At 44.8% G+C, this 17,483-nt stretch overlaps 1 protein-coding gene across 4 annotated transcripts in view; it reads left to right on the top strand.

Annotated features, from left to right (window-relative positions):
• The window catches only part of LOC135241789 (GRAM domain-containing protein 2A), a 38,433-nt gene that overhangs the window by 3,761 nt on the left and 17,189 nt on the right, over window positions 1-17,483 (top strand). For all 4 annotated transcript variants that reach the window (XM_064312466.1, XM_064312467.1, XM_064312469.1 and 1 more), the window contains exon 2: window positions 13,037-13,150. In XM_064312466.1, the coding sequence (XP_064168536.1) occupies window positions 13,037-13,150 (114 nt within the window). The remainder of the gene's footprint in view (window positions 1-13,036; window positions 13,151-17,483) is intronic.

Here is a 17,483-nt window from a genome sequence, read left to right as displayed (position 1 = left end):
TGAACAGAGTTGAGAAGTCTGTGCTATAATTGTGCTGTGAGGGGCTGTATGTGGGCTACTGTAGCCTACATGTAAATTAGGTTCATTTTTCACAGGAACATAAGCTCTCGAATATCTCTGTTTGTATTGATATTCATCTCATCTGTGAGAATTCACTGTGACTTCCCCTGATGTTATTTCTGAAGTTGACTAATTTTCAGGTTAAAATACTAATACAGAACAGAAAATGGAATCAAAGCGCTAACGTGTTTGCTAAAAGCACGCAATACAAGTTTGTTTTGTTTCGTTTTTTCTTTATGGGTATTTATTCAATAGCCACAAACAAACATTCCACATTGCATGTAAGACGGGGACTCGTTCTGCATTGTTCTGTTTGGGTTAGAATGTTTGAACTCCAAACTTAAGCATGTGTACATACAGTCTAATGTTGTTGTCTTCCCCTTTGTCTGTCTTTGACACAAATAAACATTTCAGTCCTCCAGCATCAACAGCCGATGCAAACCTACAAGTGACCTGGTAATTAGAGCACAATCTTATGTCCATCTGAAAATGTGAGAACTGCAAGTACCAGAGGGGAAAATAATTATGGTGCAAAGGGCTAAATGATACAAACACCCTGCAGAGGGGTCTTACTTCACTAAGTTTATATTTTTGTTGTTGATTGCTTTGTATGGTCATTAAGTGAGAGCATTAAATGAAGCCTTGCCTCATTGTTTCCTATAATGGGTAATTATACACAGTCTTGCACTTTTTGGGGAATTTTTTGGCAAAGACATACCAATCAAAAATGCCCATTGGAAAGCTGGCTTGAGGAGAGGGAAAGCAAGGCGTGGTTCTTTTCATGAAGTAAGTTGGTTAGTAGTCTAGTGAAATGGGCTCCACCCAATGGCTCTGGCAGACCAGTATCAGCATGCGTAATTTTTCTGTTTTCTTTGGGCCGACCCTGTACTCTGTCTCCAGTTGGCTCTTTTTCTTAAATTAAGTTTTTCATTTAAAAAAATTTCTCCCCAATTCAAAATAGCCAATTGTACCTCTTGAGTTACCTCAGAGCCATGTGCAGCTGCACTGGCATGCCCGAAACACTGCGTCTCCACCCACATGCCCGAAACACTGCATCTGCGCTCACATGCCCAAAACACGGCATCTGCCCCTGCATGCCCAGCAAACTGCATTTGCAGTCGCATGCCCAAAACACTGCATCTGCCCCTGCATGCCCAGCAAACTGCATTTGCAGTCGCATGCCCTAAACACTGCATCTGTAGTGTGCAGTGAACTCCTTCGTTGCACTCATTAGTAAGTAGTCATTTTGTGAGGAGTGCTTCTGCCAGTCAGACTTACTGATGACAGCCGGTAGCCTATAAGTGTTTGTCTGTTTGTTGCCCAGTTGTGTCCCTCTGCTGCAGTCTCCTGGTCATTGTCAGCTGATGATCTAGTCGAGGCTGGAACCTGTGATTGTGGCAGCCAGACTGCTCTCCTGATGAGCGCATTTCCTGTGTCACTGGAGTGTCTCTGATTGGCTCCTCCATAGCTGTCAATCACATGCATCGGGTCTGAGCCTCCCACTTTGAGGACCAGTCTCGCGTTCGCATGGCAAGACCCTCAGTCTCACGCATTTCAGTGCCAGCTAGTGTGCTACATTTTCAGCGTCTTAAATAGCAAGTTTATTATTAATAATAATTAATTATATGAATAATAATAAACTTTATCTGTATACCACCTTTCAACCAAAAAGATGATTTACATCAGACAATGGTGTTGGCAACAAATTTGGTAAAGCTGAGTAACAAGTACAGAGAGAGAAAAGTAGCCTACAGGCTACAAATTGTGTTATCTGCCCCCCTCCCTATCCCCACCCCTTCATAATTTTTTTCAAATCTCGACCCCTGCAGTTTGTCAAATATCACGCTTTTAGATTTCTGAATCAGGGAGTTACAGTATGTTTATTTTTTGTTAAATATGTAATTGATCCTTTTGTATAAAATGTGTGCAGTGCTGTTGCAGGAAAGACAACATTTTGATCAGACACATGTATATGAACATGTGAAAATATTATTTTTGAGTCCAGAATAATTGCTTGATTTTTTTTTCTGATATAAGTTATTACTTTTGAAAGCTGGAATGGAATCTTCCTGTGAAGCGTGCATGTAAAGCAGAAACAGGCGTGGTTCAGCTGTAATGGCCATGCTTCAGAGCTGAAACAGGATGGAGATCTCAATGGCCTCGCTCAGGATTATGGCTTTGCTTTCACTAAGAAGTGTTAAAAGTCCAAAGTCCGTGTTTGTGTTTTTCATTGCCATTCTGGCTGGCTCAAGGGCTTGCTTCAGTACATCATCACTGGAGGTATTTTAAAAATGAAGGGGATGGCTGCATGAAAAGTAGCTCATTTTAACTTTATGCAGTACTGAGCAGGTGGCAGGCATATTTGTCAGAGCCAAAGGCCTGGAGCGTTGTGCTCGCCTGCAGATGTGTCATCTGCAGAAGCGGAGGTGATGCACGTAGCTCAGCCGTTCAACGCATGCATGTGAAAACAGAAACAGAACCATAAGTCTTGAAATAAGATTACCCTCAGTAATACCCAAGGGTGTGGGAAAGTCATAACCGCCACATCCTGTCTGAATGTTAGATTCTTGGTGTGCGTGACTGATCAGAGATCCAGTCACCAGAGTTGGGTAGAGCTTCCATTCACAGCTCTACCCAGCTTTATTGTTGATATATTCCATTTCATTTGGGACGGAGACTCTGTAAAATGGTGTTTTGTCCTATTATATAGAAGACATAATTATAGTGAAATTATAGTGTGAGGATTGTTTTCTTTACTGCTTTTCATTGTGGTTGATTTTACAAAAAGCACTATTGCTATCTGTGGACTGTCAACTATGGGAAATGATTTCCATTTAATGGGGCAATTAACCCTAATATAAAGTAAAGCTAAGCATACACTTCACTGGAGTGTTATCTATCCATCCAGATAGTTTAACTGAGATTTGGCAAGTTTTCTAGATATCCGGTGCAGCTCAGCCTGATATAACAGACCTGAACAAGGCCAGTGTTTGTGGCTCTCAAAGATATTGTGCCCCAGAATACTGGCGTGCTTTGGTTGAGACTTTGCGCGAATGTACAAAGCTGGCATACATTGGTTGAAAGTAGTTTTCGATGAAACTGTACACAAAAAGGTCACAAGAACTGTACACACAAATATTAGTTTTATTTTTGGGTGAACTGCCTCTTTAATCTCTCCATCCTATTTTTGATTCACACAAAACCGTCATCCTAAACTACGTTTCTATTGTTTTTACCTCAGTCTAACCCTGCCTGTTTTACCATCTCTAGTCCACACTGCTTGAAAAGCAGCAGAAGGAATGGTCCCCCAGCCGGCCACCTAATTTTGGTGCTTCTCGGTGAGAGACATTCACCTGCTGGGCACGAAGCTGCCTCTGCTCACGAGTTGGTTTGGGACCTCTGCCATGAATTTGAGACACTGAGTGTTTGAGATCAAGCAGAAGAGGTGCTGAAATTCTCCAGCTCTGTTTGTAGGCTGAGAAAGTTCCCCGGCTTATCGCCTTTTCTCTGGAAAAAACTTTGCTGCCTGTCTTGTTTTTGTAGTTCCTCCTAGAGAGATAGGCTTTCAGTTCCTCAGGTGAATGAGGATTGTGTTAAACTCCTATTTTTAAAAGTCCTTTCTTGAGTACTGGGAAAACAATCTCCCTGGCTTCTGTAAACAGTCATCTGCTCTCTGGAGCAGGCCATGGTTTGCTTGTGTTCACATTACATTACAGGCATTTAGCAGACGCTCTAATCCAGAGCGACTAACAGAACATTTTATACATTCTGCATTTACATTGCCTCCATTTATACAGCTGGATATATACTGAAGCAATGCAGGTTAAGTACCTTGCTCAATGGTACGACAGCAGTGTCCTACCTGGGAATCAAACCTGTGACCTTTAGGTTACAAGCCCACTTCCTTACCCATTATGCTACACTGCCGCACACATGCATGCAAAGAATGAAGGTGGTTCGTCTGCAGAGGGACGGTGTGGGCCAAGAGAATATTTCCCTGAATTTGCATTGCAGAAAGGGAAAATGCATTCACCTCAAATGCTTTGATGACTTCTCTGTCAGAGGAGCCTTTCCTGCTGGGATGGCATCTCCAAGCAGTTGTAAACGTATAGCTTGGTTTCCTACTGCCCTTTTAAATGCAAGGACCACACAGCTTTGCTTTGATGTGTTCATCTTTAACATGTTGTAGGCCTTCTGTCCTCCTTTATGGATAGAATTTTTTTTTCGTAAGGAGAGAGTGCACCTGGTATGCTGAGAAATGCATTTGCAAAAGCCTTGACGTTTTGAGTTGACCATCTAAACTGTCAGATTGTTGTAAATGTTGATGTTGCAAGGGGCTTGTGGTGTAAGTACAGAGTGTGTTGTGAGGTGAGAACAGGAAATGACATCAGGCAAAATGTGACATCTCATTCAAGATCTCCAAATGATAATCAGTGAGAAGGGCCTTTCCCAATCTTTTGTGAAAGCTATGACTAGCTCACAAGGCACAGGAAACCAATATTAATTCCAGTGTTTCTTAATTTTTTTATTTTGACATATATGAACTCCTCATCACGTGATTCTGATAGAATGTCGTGTAGAATGGGCAGTTGAAAGAACTACATTCCTTGTGTTGCTTTGTTATTGCTGGCCTATGCATCATCAGCTGATGCTTGCAGTGGACACTAAGTCGCCAGTTGGCTTATGAAACGAGTACTCCAAAAAGCGATTAGCTTAGCGCAAAACTGTGAGAGGTCCAGTTGTGTGGAGGATGAAAAGTAGAGGACAGTGAGAAGTGCTTTGTGGATATCACTCTTTTTTGCACTGATTTTCAGGTCATGCATCTGGCTGGCAAATTGCATGGAGGCACTAACGAGGGAATTAAAGCAAGAACATTATTCAGCTCTTGAGGGAAAAACAGCAATCTAATTTATAAAGGCGAGTGTCTCCTGCTTTCATTTTGAGGAAGAACTGGACCCTTTTATATTGAGGGGCTTCTAAATGTATGTGGGTGACAGGGGAGTAACTGTAAACGGTGAGGGTTTAGATAAAGCACGCTTCTGAAGTGTGGTTTATCCTAAAGGCGACTCGACTGTGGCTCCCGAGCTCTTTCCGTCATGTGGTGGACCTCTGGGTCATGGATTCCTGAAGATCTTTAACGGGAGTCGCCCCAGGCGTGCCAAGCTCTTTGCGTCCCTTCGCAATTAAGATATGGGTGGTGGGTGGGGCCCAATCCCCCGCACTTTAATAAGTCATGTGGTGCGGTGGGTGGCAGTCTCTGTAGGGTCTTCTGATTAGTGCAGGGGAGGAGGATGTGGTCTAGGCGCCCTTAGGCCTTATTTATGCTGTCGGCTGCTGGGGGCGGGGGGGGGGGGGGGTTTGGGCGCGTTCCCCTTTAACAGGATGCCAGGGCTGTGTGTTACTTACTCCGGCGGCACTGATTTCTGTCTTAATCGGCGTATGGTGACTGCAGCAGCTGCTTCCATAGAGGATCGTGTGCTTGGGTCGGGTGCTGTGCGTGGGGACAGGCGGGTGGAGTTATCGGGGGCCGAAGTGGTGTCGTGTACTTTAAACAGTCACTGAATCTTCAGATAAGTACCGGATTAAGGTAATTGGATTCACAGCCCATCTTGTGGCCTCCCAGTAAACACGCTTTAATAGGAGGAGGAGGATGAGGCTGAGGCCTAGTAAGTGTAGTTTAATGAAGAGGAGGTGATATTTTTTAAATGGGCTATAAAGGAGATGAGGACGGGTCTCGTAAATATTCTTTAATCAGGAGGGCGAATCAGTGCTGGATAATGGGCTACATTAAAGAGGTAGATTACATCTGGTACGTGTTCCGTAATGAAGGTGAAGATTAGTTCTGATTTATGTGCCGTAATAAAGGTGAAGATAAGATCTGGTGGATATGCCAAAATCCAGGTGAAGATTAGATCTCATAAATGTGCCGTAATGAAGGTGAAAAAGTGAGACGCAATATTGAATTCCAGTCACTGAATGGTGAGAAACAAGAGATGGTCTATGTGGAATTTCCCCATACAGCCTCTGTCTGCTCTTTCAAGCATGTAGGCTGTATACCTTATGCTCTGACATATGGTTTCACTTATAAATGGAATGGAACTGAAGACAAATGCTAGCCAACCTAGGCGTGGGCGTTATGGCCGAAGTATCATATCGCTATACTTTCTGCCATTTTCCAGGTACATAATACGTATCGTGATATGTTATGTGATCCAGCTCTGGATAGCCAACGACGGGGAATGCTGCGGAGCGCTCGAGGACGGTGGGCGGAACTTTAGCACTCTATGGTAGAGCAGAAACAGGTGTGTCGTGACTCAGAACTAACGTTACTTATTTACGGTAGGCTATGGCAGTCTAGTCTAGTAAGCAGTCGATTAAGGCATTAAGAACTGCATTAATTCTTAACAAACAAAAAATCAACAACACATGCAATCTGACGTGGTGTGCCTAAATCTTAGCATTTTTCTTTTGTATTACTTAACAGTATTTCATCTACTTGTGTTACTATTTGTACTATATTTTTACGTAAGTTTGTGTGTGTGTGTGTGTGTGTGTGTGTGTGGGGGGGGAGGGGGGGTAGTCTTTCTGGCTTGTTTGAACAAGATTCAAGCTGTGACCCTTAAAATTTGAACAAGTTATTACCTTGTTTGAGGGCCGAAGGTATTTCCTTGTTCAAATGCCAAGGGCATTTCATCTCCTTGTGTTACTGTTTGTACTGTATTCTTACATAAATTTGTTTATGTGAGAGGGTTGATTTTTCTGGTTTGTTTGAGCAAGATTCAAGCTGCGATCCTTGACATTTGAACAAGGCATTACCTTAGGCCATTGACAAGGTGTGCCTCAAGGGCGTAACTTTAGTATGAATTTTAGGGGTGTGAAATGCATAGACACCAATAACTGCAACCCTCTAGGGGGGTCCAGAGGGCTTTTTAAAAGAACAGCTGTGAAACGATCATTTCTGGTGAAAAACAACAGATCAGTAAGCCTAGGTGTTTGTCACAGAAAATATTGGCTGAAGTCACAGAGTAGTCACAGCAACGTTGTGGAAAATCACGGCAAACTGAATAAGCTGGAAAAATCAGTTTTTTTTAAACATTCATTTATTAAATTAATTCATAGATCTTTTGCTCACTGTGGGAAATGATTGAAATAACACGCGCAACTTGTAGCAGCAGTAACAAGTGCTTGAAGTTTTAAAAGAACATCTACGGGCGTCGGGCAGTTGCCAGCAGCTATAAAACAGCCGAGTGAAATACTTTGATAGGCCGGTGCATTTGCTCGCTTAAATTGGTCCATCGTGGAAAGAAAGAGCACGCCTTTTGCCTTTAGCAAAATGTTGTTTGAAATAGAGCGTGCTGAAATTACATTACTAGAATAAAACATGTGTGTCTCTTTGCTTTGGTGCAATATGTTGGTCATTGCAGGGGTTGAGTCTCTGATGAGCGCCTGATGTCACTGATGTTACAGTAACAGGGTGAGGAGTGCTGGGCATCAACGCTGTTGACGGGCGCTGTCAAATGAGAATCTTGATCCCAACGCATTCCACAATCTGTATACATTGTTGCACTTTGTTTTTCCCAGCATTTAGCAATAGGCTATTGTTGAAATGTGTAGGCCTATGCAAATAACACCTTATGCTATCTTGAGGTTGACAGTTACCAGTCAAAACTGCTGAAAAATCACAGAAAGCACTAAAAATAAAGGAAATTGCTGAAATGGCAAAAAAATGGGGGAAAAAAAGGAATCCATGGCACCTGCAACTTCCGTGACAGACACCCGGCCTTACTGATCAGTATATCCCAATCACATCATGAAATTCCTATCTTTATTGTATGAAATTATTTTCTTCATCATCATGCTGTATTATTGGAAGGTTGTTTGGCCTGTTTTGTAATATTGAGGGGTTGTAACCCCCCAATCACCCCTGTAAATTATGTCCTTAGTGTGCCTATTTCTGAGTAGTACAGGAACAGCTGAATACCCACTACAAATGGACTCGTGCTGTTGCTATGACAGCAGAGGAGAGCGCAGCGCTTGCGCTTGCTTCTCGTGGCCGCTTGTGCTCGGCTGTGCGGTGGGAAAGGTAGCAGCCTGCTTCGGGAAGGCGGAAGGGCGCACTCATGGGGAGAGGGCACAATGGCTGGTCTGGGAAAGGGTCGTCATGGCCACAGACCGTTGTTGTGCTGCTGTTTCCCTTCCTGTGGATCTTTGACGTTGCATGACTAAGAATGCAAGGCAACAACAGCACAGAATAAGAAACCTGCAGCTCTTGGCACAATCATACCCCCACCCTCGCTCCATCAAGGGAGGGGCTGGTATTCACCTCATTCTCTCACACACTCTCTCTCTCATACTCTCTCTCTCTGTGGTCTTAGGCAGTGTGAGCTGTCGGAGATATTTCTGCCTGTGCTGGAGTCTTCTCAAATCTTATATAATATTCTCCAATGAGCACTCTGAGCACCCCGCCAGTCATGCTTTGCTTGCAGTCACAGTGGTTGTCGACGGTATGAAAGCTCTTTTGTGTCAGACAGGCTCTGGTGCCAGCCGAGCACTCTTGCTTTCACCAGTCTGATTAGATCTCTGCCTATCACTGTGCCCGCCCTGCAGTATCTCCCAGCCAATCACAGTTCCCGCCCAGCTGCCTCTTCCAGCAAATCACAGTGCCAGCTCGGCAGTCTGTGTCAGCCAATCGTAGTGCCCACCCTGCAGTCTCTCCCAGCTTCCTCCGAGGACTTTTTAAGCATCCAAACTCATACAAAAGAAAGTTGATGCTGATGATATTTAGGGAGGACAAAATGTGCTGAAGTGTGATGAGAGTGTAGCAGATGGGCTGTAGTAGGATTATGCGGTTGAGCTATACCTGTGTGGCTGGTGCGCACAGCATGGCCTCTGTTCTCTCTCAGTGGAGTAGACAGAGGGCAGGTCTCCCCCAGAGTGTCCACACATTCTGCCCTCCACCACACCGCTCCCACTGCTGTGATAACTGAGAGTAAGAACAGCTCCTCCTGTCACAAGGCCTGCCATCAGTCTGAAGTGAAGCCACATATCCTTACTTCACTCTAGTGTTTCTTTTGCGCCTCTACATCATGAAACCTATGCACTTGTTGTACGTCGCTCTGGATAAGAGCGTCTGCTAAATGCCTATAATGTAACATATGTGCACAGCTCAGGCGTTTGTACAGAATACAGAAATAATGTGTGTGTGTGTGTGTGTGTGTGTGTGTGTGTGTGTGTGTGTCTGGTTGTGAGTCTGAGTGTGTGTGTGTGTGTGTCTGGTTGTGAGTCTGAGTGTGTGTGAGTGTGTGTGTGGTTGTGAGTCTGAGTGTGTTTGTGTGTGTGTCTGTCTGGTTGTGAGTCTGAGTGTGTGTGTGTGTGTGTGTCAGGTTTTATAAAGACTGATCTGAGAGCCCCATCTGCTGTGGTCTCCAGTGCCTCCCAGCCGTGTTCTCAGGGCTCACCCCTCCCTCTCTGAATCAATTATTCTGTTCTCTCATTCCGCTTGTCCCCAGCGGCTGCCCGAAATAGCAGCAAGGGGATGCCACAGATTACACCCACTAATCCAGCCTGGACCAATATCCGAGAACGACTGCTAATCCAGCCAGGGCCAATATGCGAGAACGACTGCTAATCCAGCCAGGGCCAGTATGCAAGAACGTGGGGTGCATCGCTAAACCTTTCGAGGACAAATAGACGGTCAGACACAGGAGGGCTGGTAGAGCAAGGTGAAAATGCTGCACAAAAGCACATTTGGTATTTTTGGTACTGGGTCTGTGTTGGTAGCATGGTTGGAACATGGGCCAAGCATAAGCTTCACAGAACGTTTAGCACCTGGTCAGAATAAGTCGGTCCACCTGTCTTTGGGTTTACCTGGCCTTCATTATTATCAAGCCAGAGAATCATTTTATCCTTGAGAACTCGCCTTGAACTTGAAGAGAGTTATCAGAAGAGTAGTCATCTGTAAGGCATGATACGTGTTATCATCTTGTGGCTGTTCTGTAAAGACTGTTGCCTTTTTTTAAAAAAAGCAGGCGAGAAAGCCTGAATAATTATTTAGCTCTCAAAATTGCTAATAGTTTTGCTAAATTTGCCACATTGACAGTTAAAGTGTGTGGGGGATTTTTCGTCAGTTTTTTTTGTTTTGGTTAGCCTAGCGCCTTTATAATGAGAACATGCACATACTCCCCCCACACTAGTCAAATGATGAAGCCACACAGTCGCTAATTGGTTTGAGAGAATCCTCATCACACACAACCTGCTCTCGCTCCTCAAGCTTCCACCCAGGCTCTCACCTCTATTTTTAGTGCCTGTTATCAAGGGTTCCTAACTGCACAGTTATCTTTTGCACCATATGCACTGATGGACCCCAGACTCTGTCCACTCAAACAGCGTGACTCTGCGTCTGCATCTGCTGTGTTTCTCTGTGATTCTGCAGCACTGATTCGGTTATGTATATATTTGTCGTGGACCTGCTTTTGTATTTTGGATCATTGTCTTGCTGCGTGACCCAATTACACTTCAGCTTAGGCTCACAGACAGATGACTGGACATTCTCCTAAAGAAGTGCAGTCATCCAGGTTCCATGGCAGCAACGCATCCCCACACCATCACACTAAAACCAGCATGTTTGTCTGTTGGTATGATGTTCTTACGTGAAATGCTGCGTTTGCTTTCCGCCAGACATGGCGGTGCTACACATTGGTGGTGGGTAAGGTGAGTTCCCACTCATCACAGTAAAGCACTTTGAGCATTTGCAAAAGTGCTGTATAAATGCAATGATTCATTCATTCATTCATAATGGGATCCATGTTGTTCAAAAAGTTCCACTTGACTCATCTGTCCATAGAATATAATCCCAAAATGCTTGGGGATCCTTCAGGTGCTTTTTGACAGATGTGAGACAAGCATGGATGTTTCTCTTGGTAACCAGTGGTTTGCCTTGCTTCTCTTCTATGAACCCCATTTTTCCCCAGTCTCCTCCTTATTGTGGACCTTAGCTGAAGGCTAGAGAGGTCTGCGGTTATTCCGATGTTTTTCTGGGAACTTTCGAGACTTCCTGGATGAGTTTTTGCTGTGTCCATGGAGACATTTTGGCAGGCCAGCCGGTCCTGGGAAGATCCACCTCTGTTCCAAGTGTTCTCCACTTAGAGATGGAGATGGCTGCCACTGTGGTTCGGTGGAGCCCCAGAGCCTTATAAATGGCTTTGTAACTCTTTTCAGACTGATTTTTTTCCTCAACTCTTTGGAATTTCCTTTGATTGTGGCATAGTGTGCTTATATGAACTTTGCGGTGACTGCTTCACTCTGATGGTAAGGTCCAGTATGAGTGGGGTTTAGATTCAGCATGGCTTGCTGCAGTCAAGCCTGGCTGTGTTCAATCAGCTGAATCTAATTATCAATTTATTGAGTAACTAAGGGGCCAATTACTTTTTCACATGTGTGATATGGGTGTTTATCATCAAATAAATAATTTTTTTTTAAAATGTGTTTTGTGTTTACTCTGTTTCCCTTTGTATAATAGTACATTTTGTCTGAAGATCTGAATCCATTCAGTATGACAGATATGCAATAATAGAGGAAATCTGGATGGGGCAAACACCTATTTAAGGGACTGTATATATACAGGTGTTCAGGATAGCCTAGTGGTAGGGTGTTTCACTGGCAGCTTGTGGAGTTCGAGCCCCTGGTGGGCATACTGGGATGCTGATTTGTATCTGGAGAGATTAAGCTTGGCCTCTACAAGAAAAAAAATCTGCGTTAACCCAACGAACTGTTCCAGGGGCTTTACCCTTGTTCTCTCTGACTTCCACCTATTCTCTTGAAAAAGAGACATGCTCTCCATGGTTACATAAAGTATTTTGTGTGGCTTTACATGTGTGTGGTATGTGTGTAAATATTGCAGTTGTGCTCTCACACAGGTCCCACATACAGTCATTGTGCTGTTTAACCAGCATGAGAATTGCAGGAAGTGTTGTAGACAAAACATAAACCTTCTCAGTCCTAAAACAATGTGTACCTTACCATCCACCTACGCACACACACACACACACACACACACACACGGATCCCCAGCACTCCTACACCCTCCCCCTATGGAACTCAGAGGGGGCTGTTTCAGTCCCTGCCTGCTCGAGGTTCAGGCGCCCCTGGCAGCTTTGGAGTGAGGAACTCTGCATCAGTGGATCAGCGGCTGGCCTTGTACTTTACCCTCTGGCCCTGTTTCCCTGATAGGTCTATAGATTACGGACCTGCTGTGCACTTCCCTGACCCAACGTATGTGCTGTAATCCGTAGTCATTGTATTGAGCTCATGTGCACTGACCTCATTGAGTTAACCATAACAGAACCTCATTGGCTGCCGGTGTACAAATAAAGGTGATTTCTGTTTTCTGAAATTTCTGGGTTCCCACCCCTTGAGCACAGCCTTAGAGAGAATGCATGTGGTTGTGTTTCATTCGATTACCCCATGCTATAGGCTGTCCGGGTCAGGCTGGGAGTTACTATTCAAATGAAAAACAGCAGACTGCCTCAGGGACAGAGCGGTCTGGTATTTCTAAACATTCTGCCCGCTCTCCCTCCTGTGACTCGGCTAGTTCTGGTTCTCAGGGCACTGATGCATATTAAACCCCTCAAGGGGCCCCAGAGAGCAGGAAAGATCTGCGATTTTGGTGGAATTGGCCTGCCTGGTCTGTCCTGCAGCTCTGTTTAGAAAGAGACGGGAACCAGCCGAGAGCCGGTTTGTCACACCTTTAACTGTGACCTGGAACATGTCCGCCGCAGTGTGCTCCCAACAGGGCAGATGCCTGAGTGTGTTCTGATGTGTGTGTGTGTGTGTGCGCGTCACGTGTTGTTGTGTGTGTGTGTGTGTGTGTGTGTGTGTGTGTGTGTGTGTGTGTGTGTGCGCGCGCATCACGTGTGTGTGTGTGTGTGTGTAGCCAGGCTGTGCTTTTGTGACTCTGTTGCATGTGTTTCTTTCCCAGGCCAAAGACGATGACGGAGCACCAGGAGCAGGGTGAGGACGTCAGCCTGCTCGCTCCCCAGGACCTGGCAGATCCTGCCAAGGAGGATGACTCACACTGCCCCCCACAGTTTAGGTATGGCATTGCACTCCAGGCACTGTGTCATGCTGCACAATAAGAATATTGATGTGTCAGTGTCCCTTAATTAAACATAGACTGAAAAAAAATCAGTTGTCAGCAGATTACCCCGTTACTCTAAATTGTACTCTAGAATGCAGACACAAAAAGTGTAGCAAGTTGTCTACTGAAGAAAAATACTGCAGCTTAAAATACGAACAGAATTAATAATTTTATGAATAATTTAATAATTGTATAAATTAATAATAATTTTAAAATTAATAATATTATTCGTTTTCCACAATTTTTCTCCCATCCTGTTTTTCTGAGAAGAAGACTTTGTTGTACAGTTTGTTCTAAATTAACCTTGAAATAACCTTGAAGTGCAGCCTCAGAGAAGGCATTTTTATGAACTTCCTGGAAAGAATGTGGGTGGGATCTTCCTTAGATGAGTTCTGAATATAGCAGCCTTCTGTCTGAGGCTTTTAAAAGGACACAAACCCAGACATAAAATCCAGAGAACGGAAAACTACGGCATCACAGCCAGTAATGGCCCCCTCTTGGACTAACATCTCTTTTCTCCAACAAAAGAACATATCTGATTCCTTATGATGTACAGAACTTTTGAAATAACTTTAAATAAATCACAAATTAAAAAAAAATGTATTTAACTGAAGTTACAACTGAAATGCACACTGTATTTCACATTATTTGCCATTCAGTTTCACAAGGAAGTGGCAGTTTTGACCAATAAAGGGGACTTTTTGTCTCCTGCTGTTCACAACAAGTTGCTACCTGCTTTGTGCTGCAACAGCTCCTCTGTCTCACTGAGCTAAGGGAGGGACAGACTAAGAAAGAGTGAACACAATTGGAACCTGCAGAACACTGCAATACTGTACATTCACACGCGGAATGCCTGTTACAGCTGAAGAAACCTAGTATGTGTTACACAACGCTGTTTGCTTTGGGCTTTGTGACGTTCGCTTTCCTGGAAGTGCACTGTACCGACCTTGATATGTAATACTACAGAAAAAAGGTTTCACTTTGGTTTCGCAGCTGAAGGATATAAAGGAATAGGTGGAGCCATAGCCGCAATGCCCTGGCTGAAAGATACCTGAGACGCGTCTGAGCTGTGGAATTCAGCCTCTGTGGTGACTGCATACGATTTTTGACCCTGGCAGATATAGGTTATGCACTGTATTGTTTCCTGTTATTATTCTTGCCAGCTTCTCCTTGTAAACCCTTCTTTTTCTCAGCCTCAAATGACTCAGTGTATTTAATTAGAATTTTCACTGACTTAAATTTTCACGTTGCGTCTTTTTTGCAAGACGACCATGAGCCTAATTTATCCTTCACGGGGGCATGGAAAGCCGATGAGCGGAGATGGACTCCCAGCAGATTGGCCTCCCACTGTGTGTTCCCGTCTCCCCCCGACACCAACCTGAAATGGCCTGTGTTTGGCAGAGCCAGGCGTGTTGCCTCAGGGCAAACTTCCACTGACAGGCCTGACTGTGTCTTTGGCTGTTTCCACCTCTGAAGGAAGCGCTTGTGCAGGTTAGCCTGGAGATGGGCTTTTTAAAAATATCCGGCAATATATAATTTGTCATCAGTTTATTGAACTGTGCAATACCAAACACCTGAGCATTGTGCTTCAGGATACACAAGTCTAAACTGTTCTTTCAGTTCTGTTACTGCAGGATCTTTTTATGCACTAATTGCTAATGCACCTGAATAATACAATGGAACAGTGCTACTGTTTTTAGGAATTTCATGCATCATGAAATCTGGCGGTTTTTCTGCTAGCAGCAGAAAAGGCTGGGCTCGTTAGTCAGGAACTCCAAACCTGTGTTCTGCTTCTGCTCAGAAGTGGCACAGAGCTGTGCCCGCTCGCACTCCTGGAAGTGAGAGTGTTTTATTACAGGAACTCTCTGATCCCACCTCCATTTTCACTTGAAGAGAAAAAAGAACCTCCCACAGAAAACATGAACCTTTTCACAAATTTGCTCTGATTTTCGCTGAGCACTGTGCCAGATGTTCTGGACAGTGTTTCTGTCTTCTGTGCTTGAACTGAATTCTGGCTTTGACCTATTTACGGCGTTCAGCCTGGGACTGGTGCTGTGCTGAATTATAAAAGAGTCTCTGTTAGCCCGCATAATCGCAGGAGCCAGCGGTACTGTGGCCCTGTACCAGATTTAGACAGGTGTTTGAAAAATATTCTCACCACAGCCCTGAAAATCTAGGTCAGGTTTTTTGTTGTTTGTTTTGCGAACAACACACACATTACATCCCCCCCCCAAGCTTCCAGATAGTTCAGTGTCACTACATTTGTAGGTAATTGCCAGTTCAACGTTTTCAAACCTGCCAGTGGCACCGATATTAGCTGTTGATAAACAGCATTTTGTAGCTAACACAAAAGATGGTTGGTGTCTTGGCACCAACATTTTCAATAAAATGTTGTTGCCTGTGGCTCTTGTAATAGTATTCAACAGCTGCAGCTCAATTCTAAATAAATATATGGTAACCATTCTATCCTGCACTCTCTCCTTTTCCTTCTAAGTATTGTGGATTTGACTGTGTGGGGCAATCAGTGAGTGCTGTATGTGACCCAATGGGACTTAGGCTCATTGAGTGCAACAGCCCCTGTGTAAGCTTATTTCTTATTGCTCTCACTGTTAGTACAGCAGCAATGGGAAGATAGGGGCAAGTAAATATAAATAAATCAACTGGCCTATTACTTTGTGCACAAGCACAATTTGTCTACTGTATATACACACTTAATACTGTATACAAATAATTACAGTAACAGTATCAAACAAACTAAGTCATAAAAAATGAATGAAGCTTTTTTAAGAGCACAGAGTGCTGTCGGGAGAATCCCCTCTGCATTAGCACTTCATTCAGTCAGAGGGGAGTGTCACAAAAGAGTGAAAGCTGGGCTCATTCAGTGCTGTGCCTGCGTCAGGCTCTGCTTGAGCTGCATCTGGGTGAGCTGTTTGCTCATCCTGTTGCTATTACCCAGTCTGTCCGGTGCTGCCTTGGACTATGAAGGACTGATGGTGAGGAGAGGCCTACACTCACTGTGAGTACAAATAAAACCGCAATATAGTTTCACACAGGGTTCATGAATATCGAAGTACTAGATTTCTTCCCAGTTTGGAATGGCCAGTTATAGACAGGGTGCCAATGCTGCAGTCTCCACAGCCTGTACAGGGGGAGAAGTGTGACAAGCACACACTGTTCTGGAGGCTCATGATGTCACCAGGTGCTGGTGTTGACACCAGAGACCACAAGCCAGGCTCGAACGGACATGAGTCAGAGGAAGACGCTTCATGTGTAGCAAGCAGATGACAAGCAGAATGCAGCCACTGGTCAACCAGTGGGGGTCAGTAGAGAGCGATGAGATGTGGGTCAGTGGGGTGCTCCAGATGATTTCAAACAGTTTCAACAATTTGTTTGGTTTTCCCCATCTAACCACTTTGGAATGAAATTTTTTATTTATTTATTTATTTTTGCATTTTCGTAAGGAGGAGTGCCTTGATATTACTGACAAAGTTGTGGTCATGCTTTCTGATGCTTAAAAGAGCCTTGCTTTTTCAAAATACTTTTTATGTCCTTGTGTTTTTGGACTGGAACGAGCAACAACTGTTCCTTCGGTTTTTCCTCTGACTTAATTAAGACAGGTTTAATAATAGAGCGTGATGCAGATCAGGTGTCCCTGCAGACCGCCTGTGTTTTTCAATTATCTGAGCAGCCAGCGCCAGGGGACCTCAGCAAAGCTGTTTGTGTGAGCTGCTGACAGGCCGAGGAGAGGCTGCTGCCAGGAGCTAACCTTACCGCAGGAGACGCTCAGCTGCCGCTAGCCCAAAATAAACTCTGCTTGGTAATGCTTTGGGTGGTCAGAGTACAGGTCAGCTCAGAGAAGGTGACTTCAGCATGCTGCGTGCTGCCACTAGCTTCCATTAACAACAGGGAGCTCTGCCTTTTTTGTAATTGGATGGGGCAACTCATTTGATGAGGCTCTCTGAATTCATCAGGGGGTTTGCCTGCGCTGGCGGTTGTCAGCGGGGCCTGGCGTAGCGATGCTCCTGTGCGCTGCTAATGAGCACGCCACCGCGCTGTCCCGTGCCCCTGCCACGGGACATGCCATCGACGCTGTTCTGGAACACAGAGCCGCGCATCGGCGGGGCGGGGGCGGGGGCGGGGGCGCGGCGGGAACCCTCCATCAGGACACAGCGGCTGCGTGTTCGGCGCCAGCAGGGCCCAACGTGAGCGCGTGGCGCAGATCACGCCTCTGCGTTCTGTGCTGCTGTGATTGGCTCAGTTCACGGGGGGGGCTGTTTGTCTGAGCGCA

Source organism: Anguilla rostrata, chromosome 16, assembly GCF_018555375.3.
Source record: "Anguilla rostrata isolate EN2019 chromosome 16, ASM1855537v3, whole genome shotgun sequence".
NCBI classification, from domain to species: domain Eukaryota; kingdom Metazoa; phylum Chordata; class Actinopteri; order Anguilliformes; family Anguillidae; genus Anguilla; species Anguilla rostrata.
This window is presented reverse-complemented; position numbering and strand designations above follow the sequence as displayed.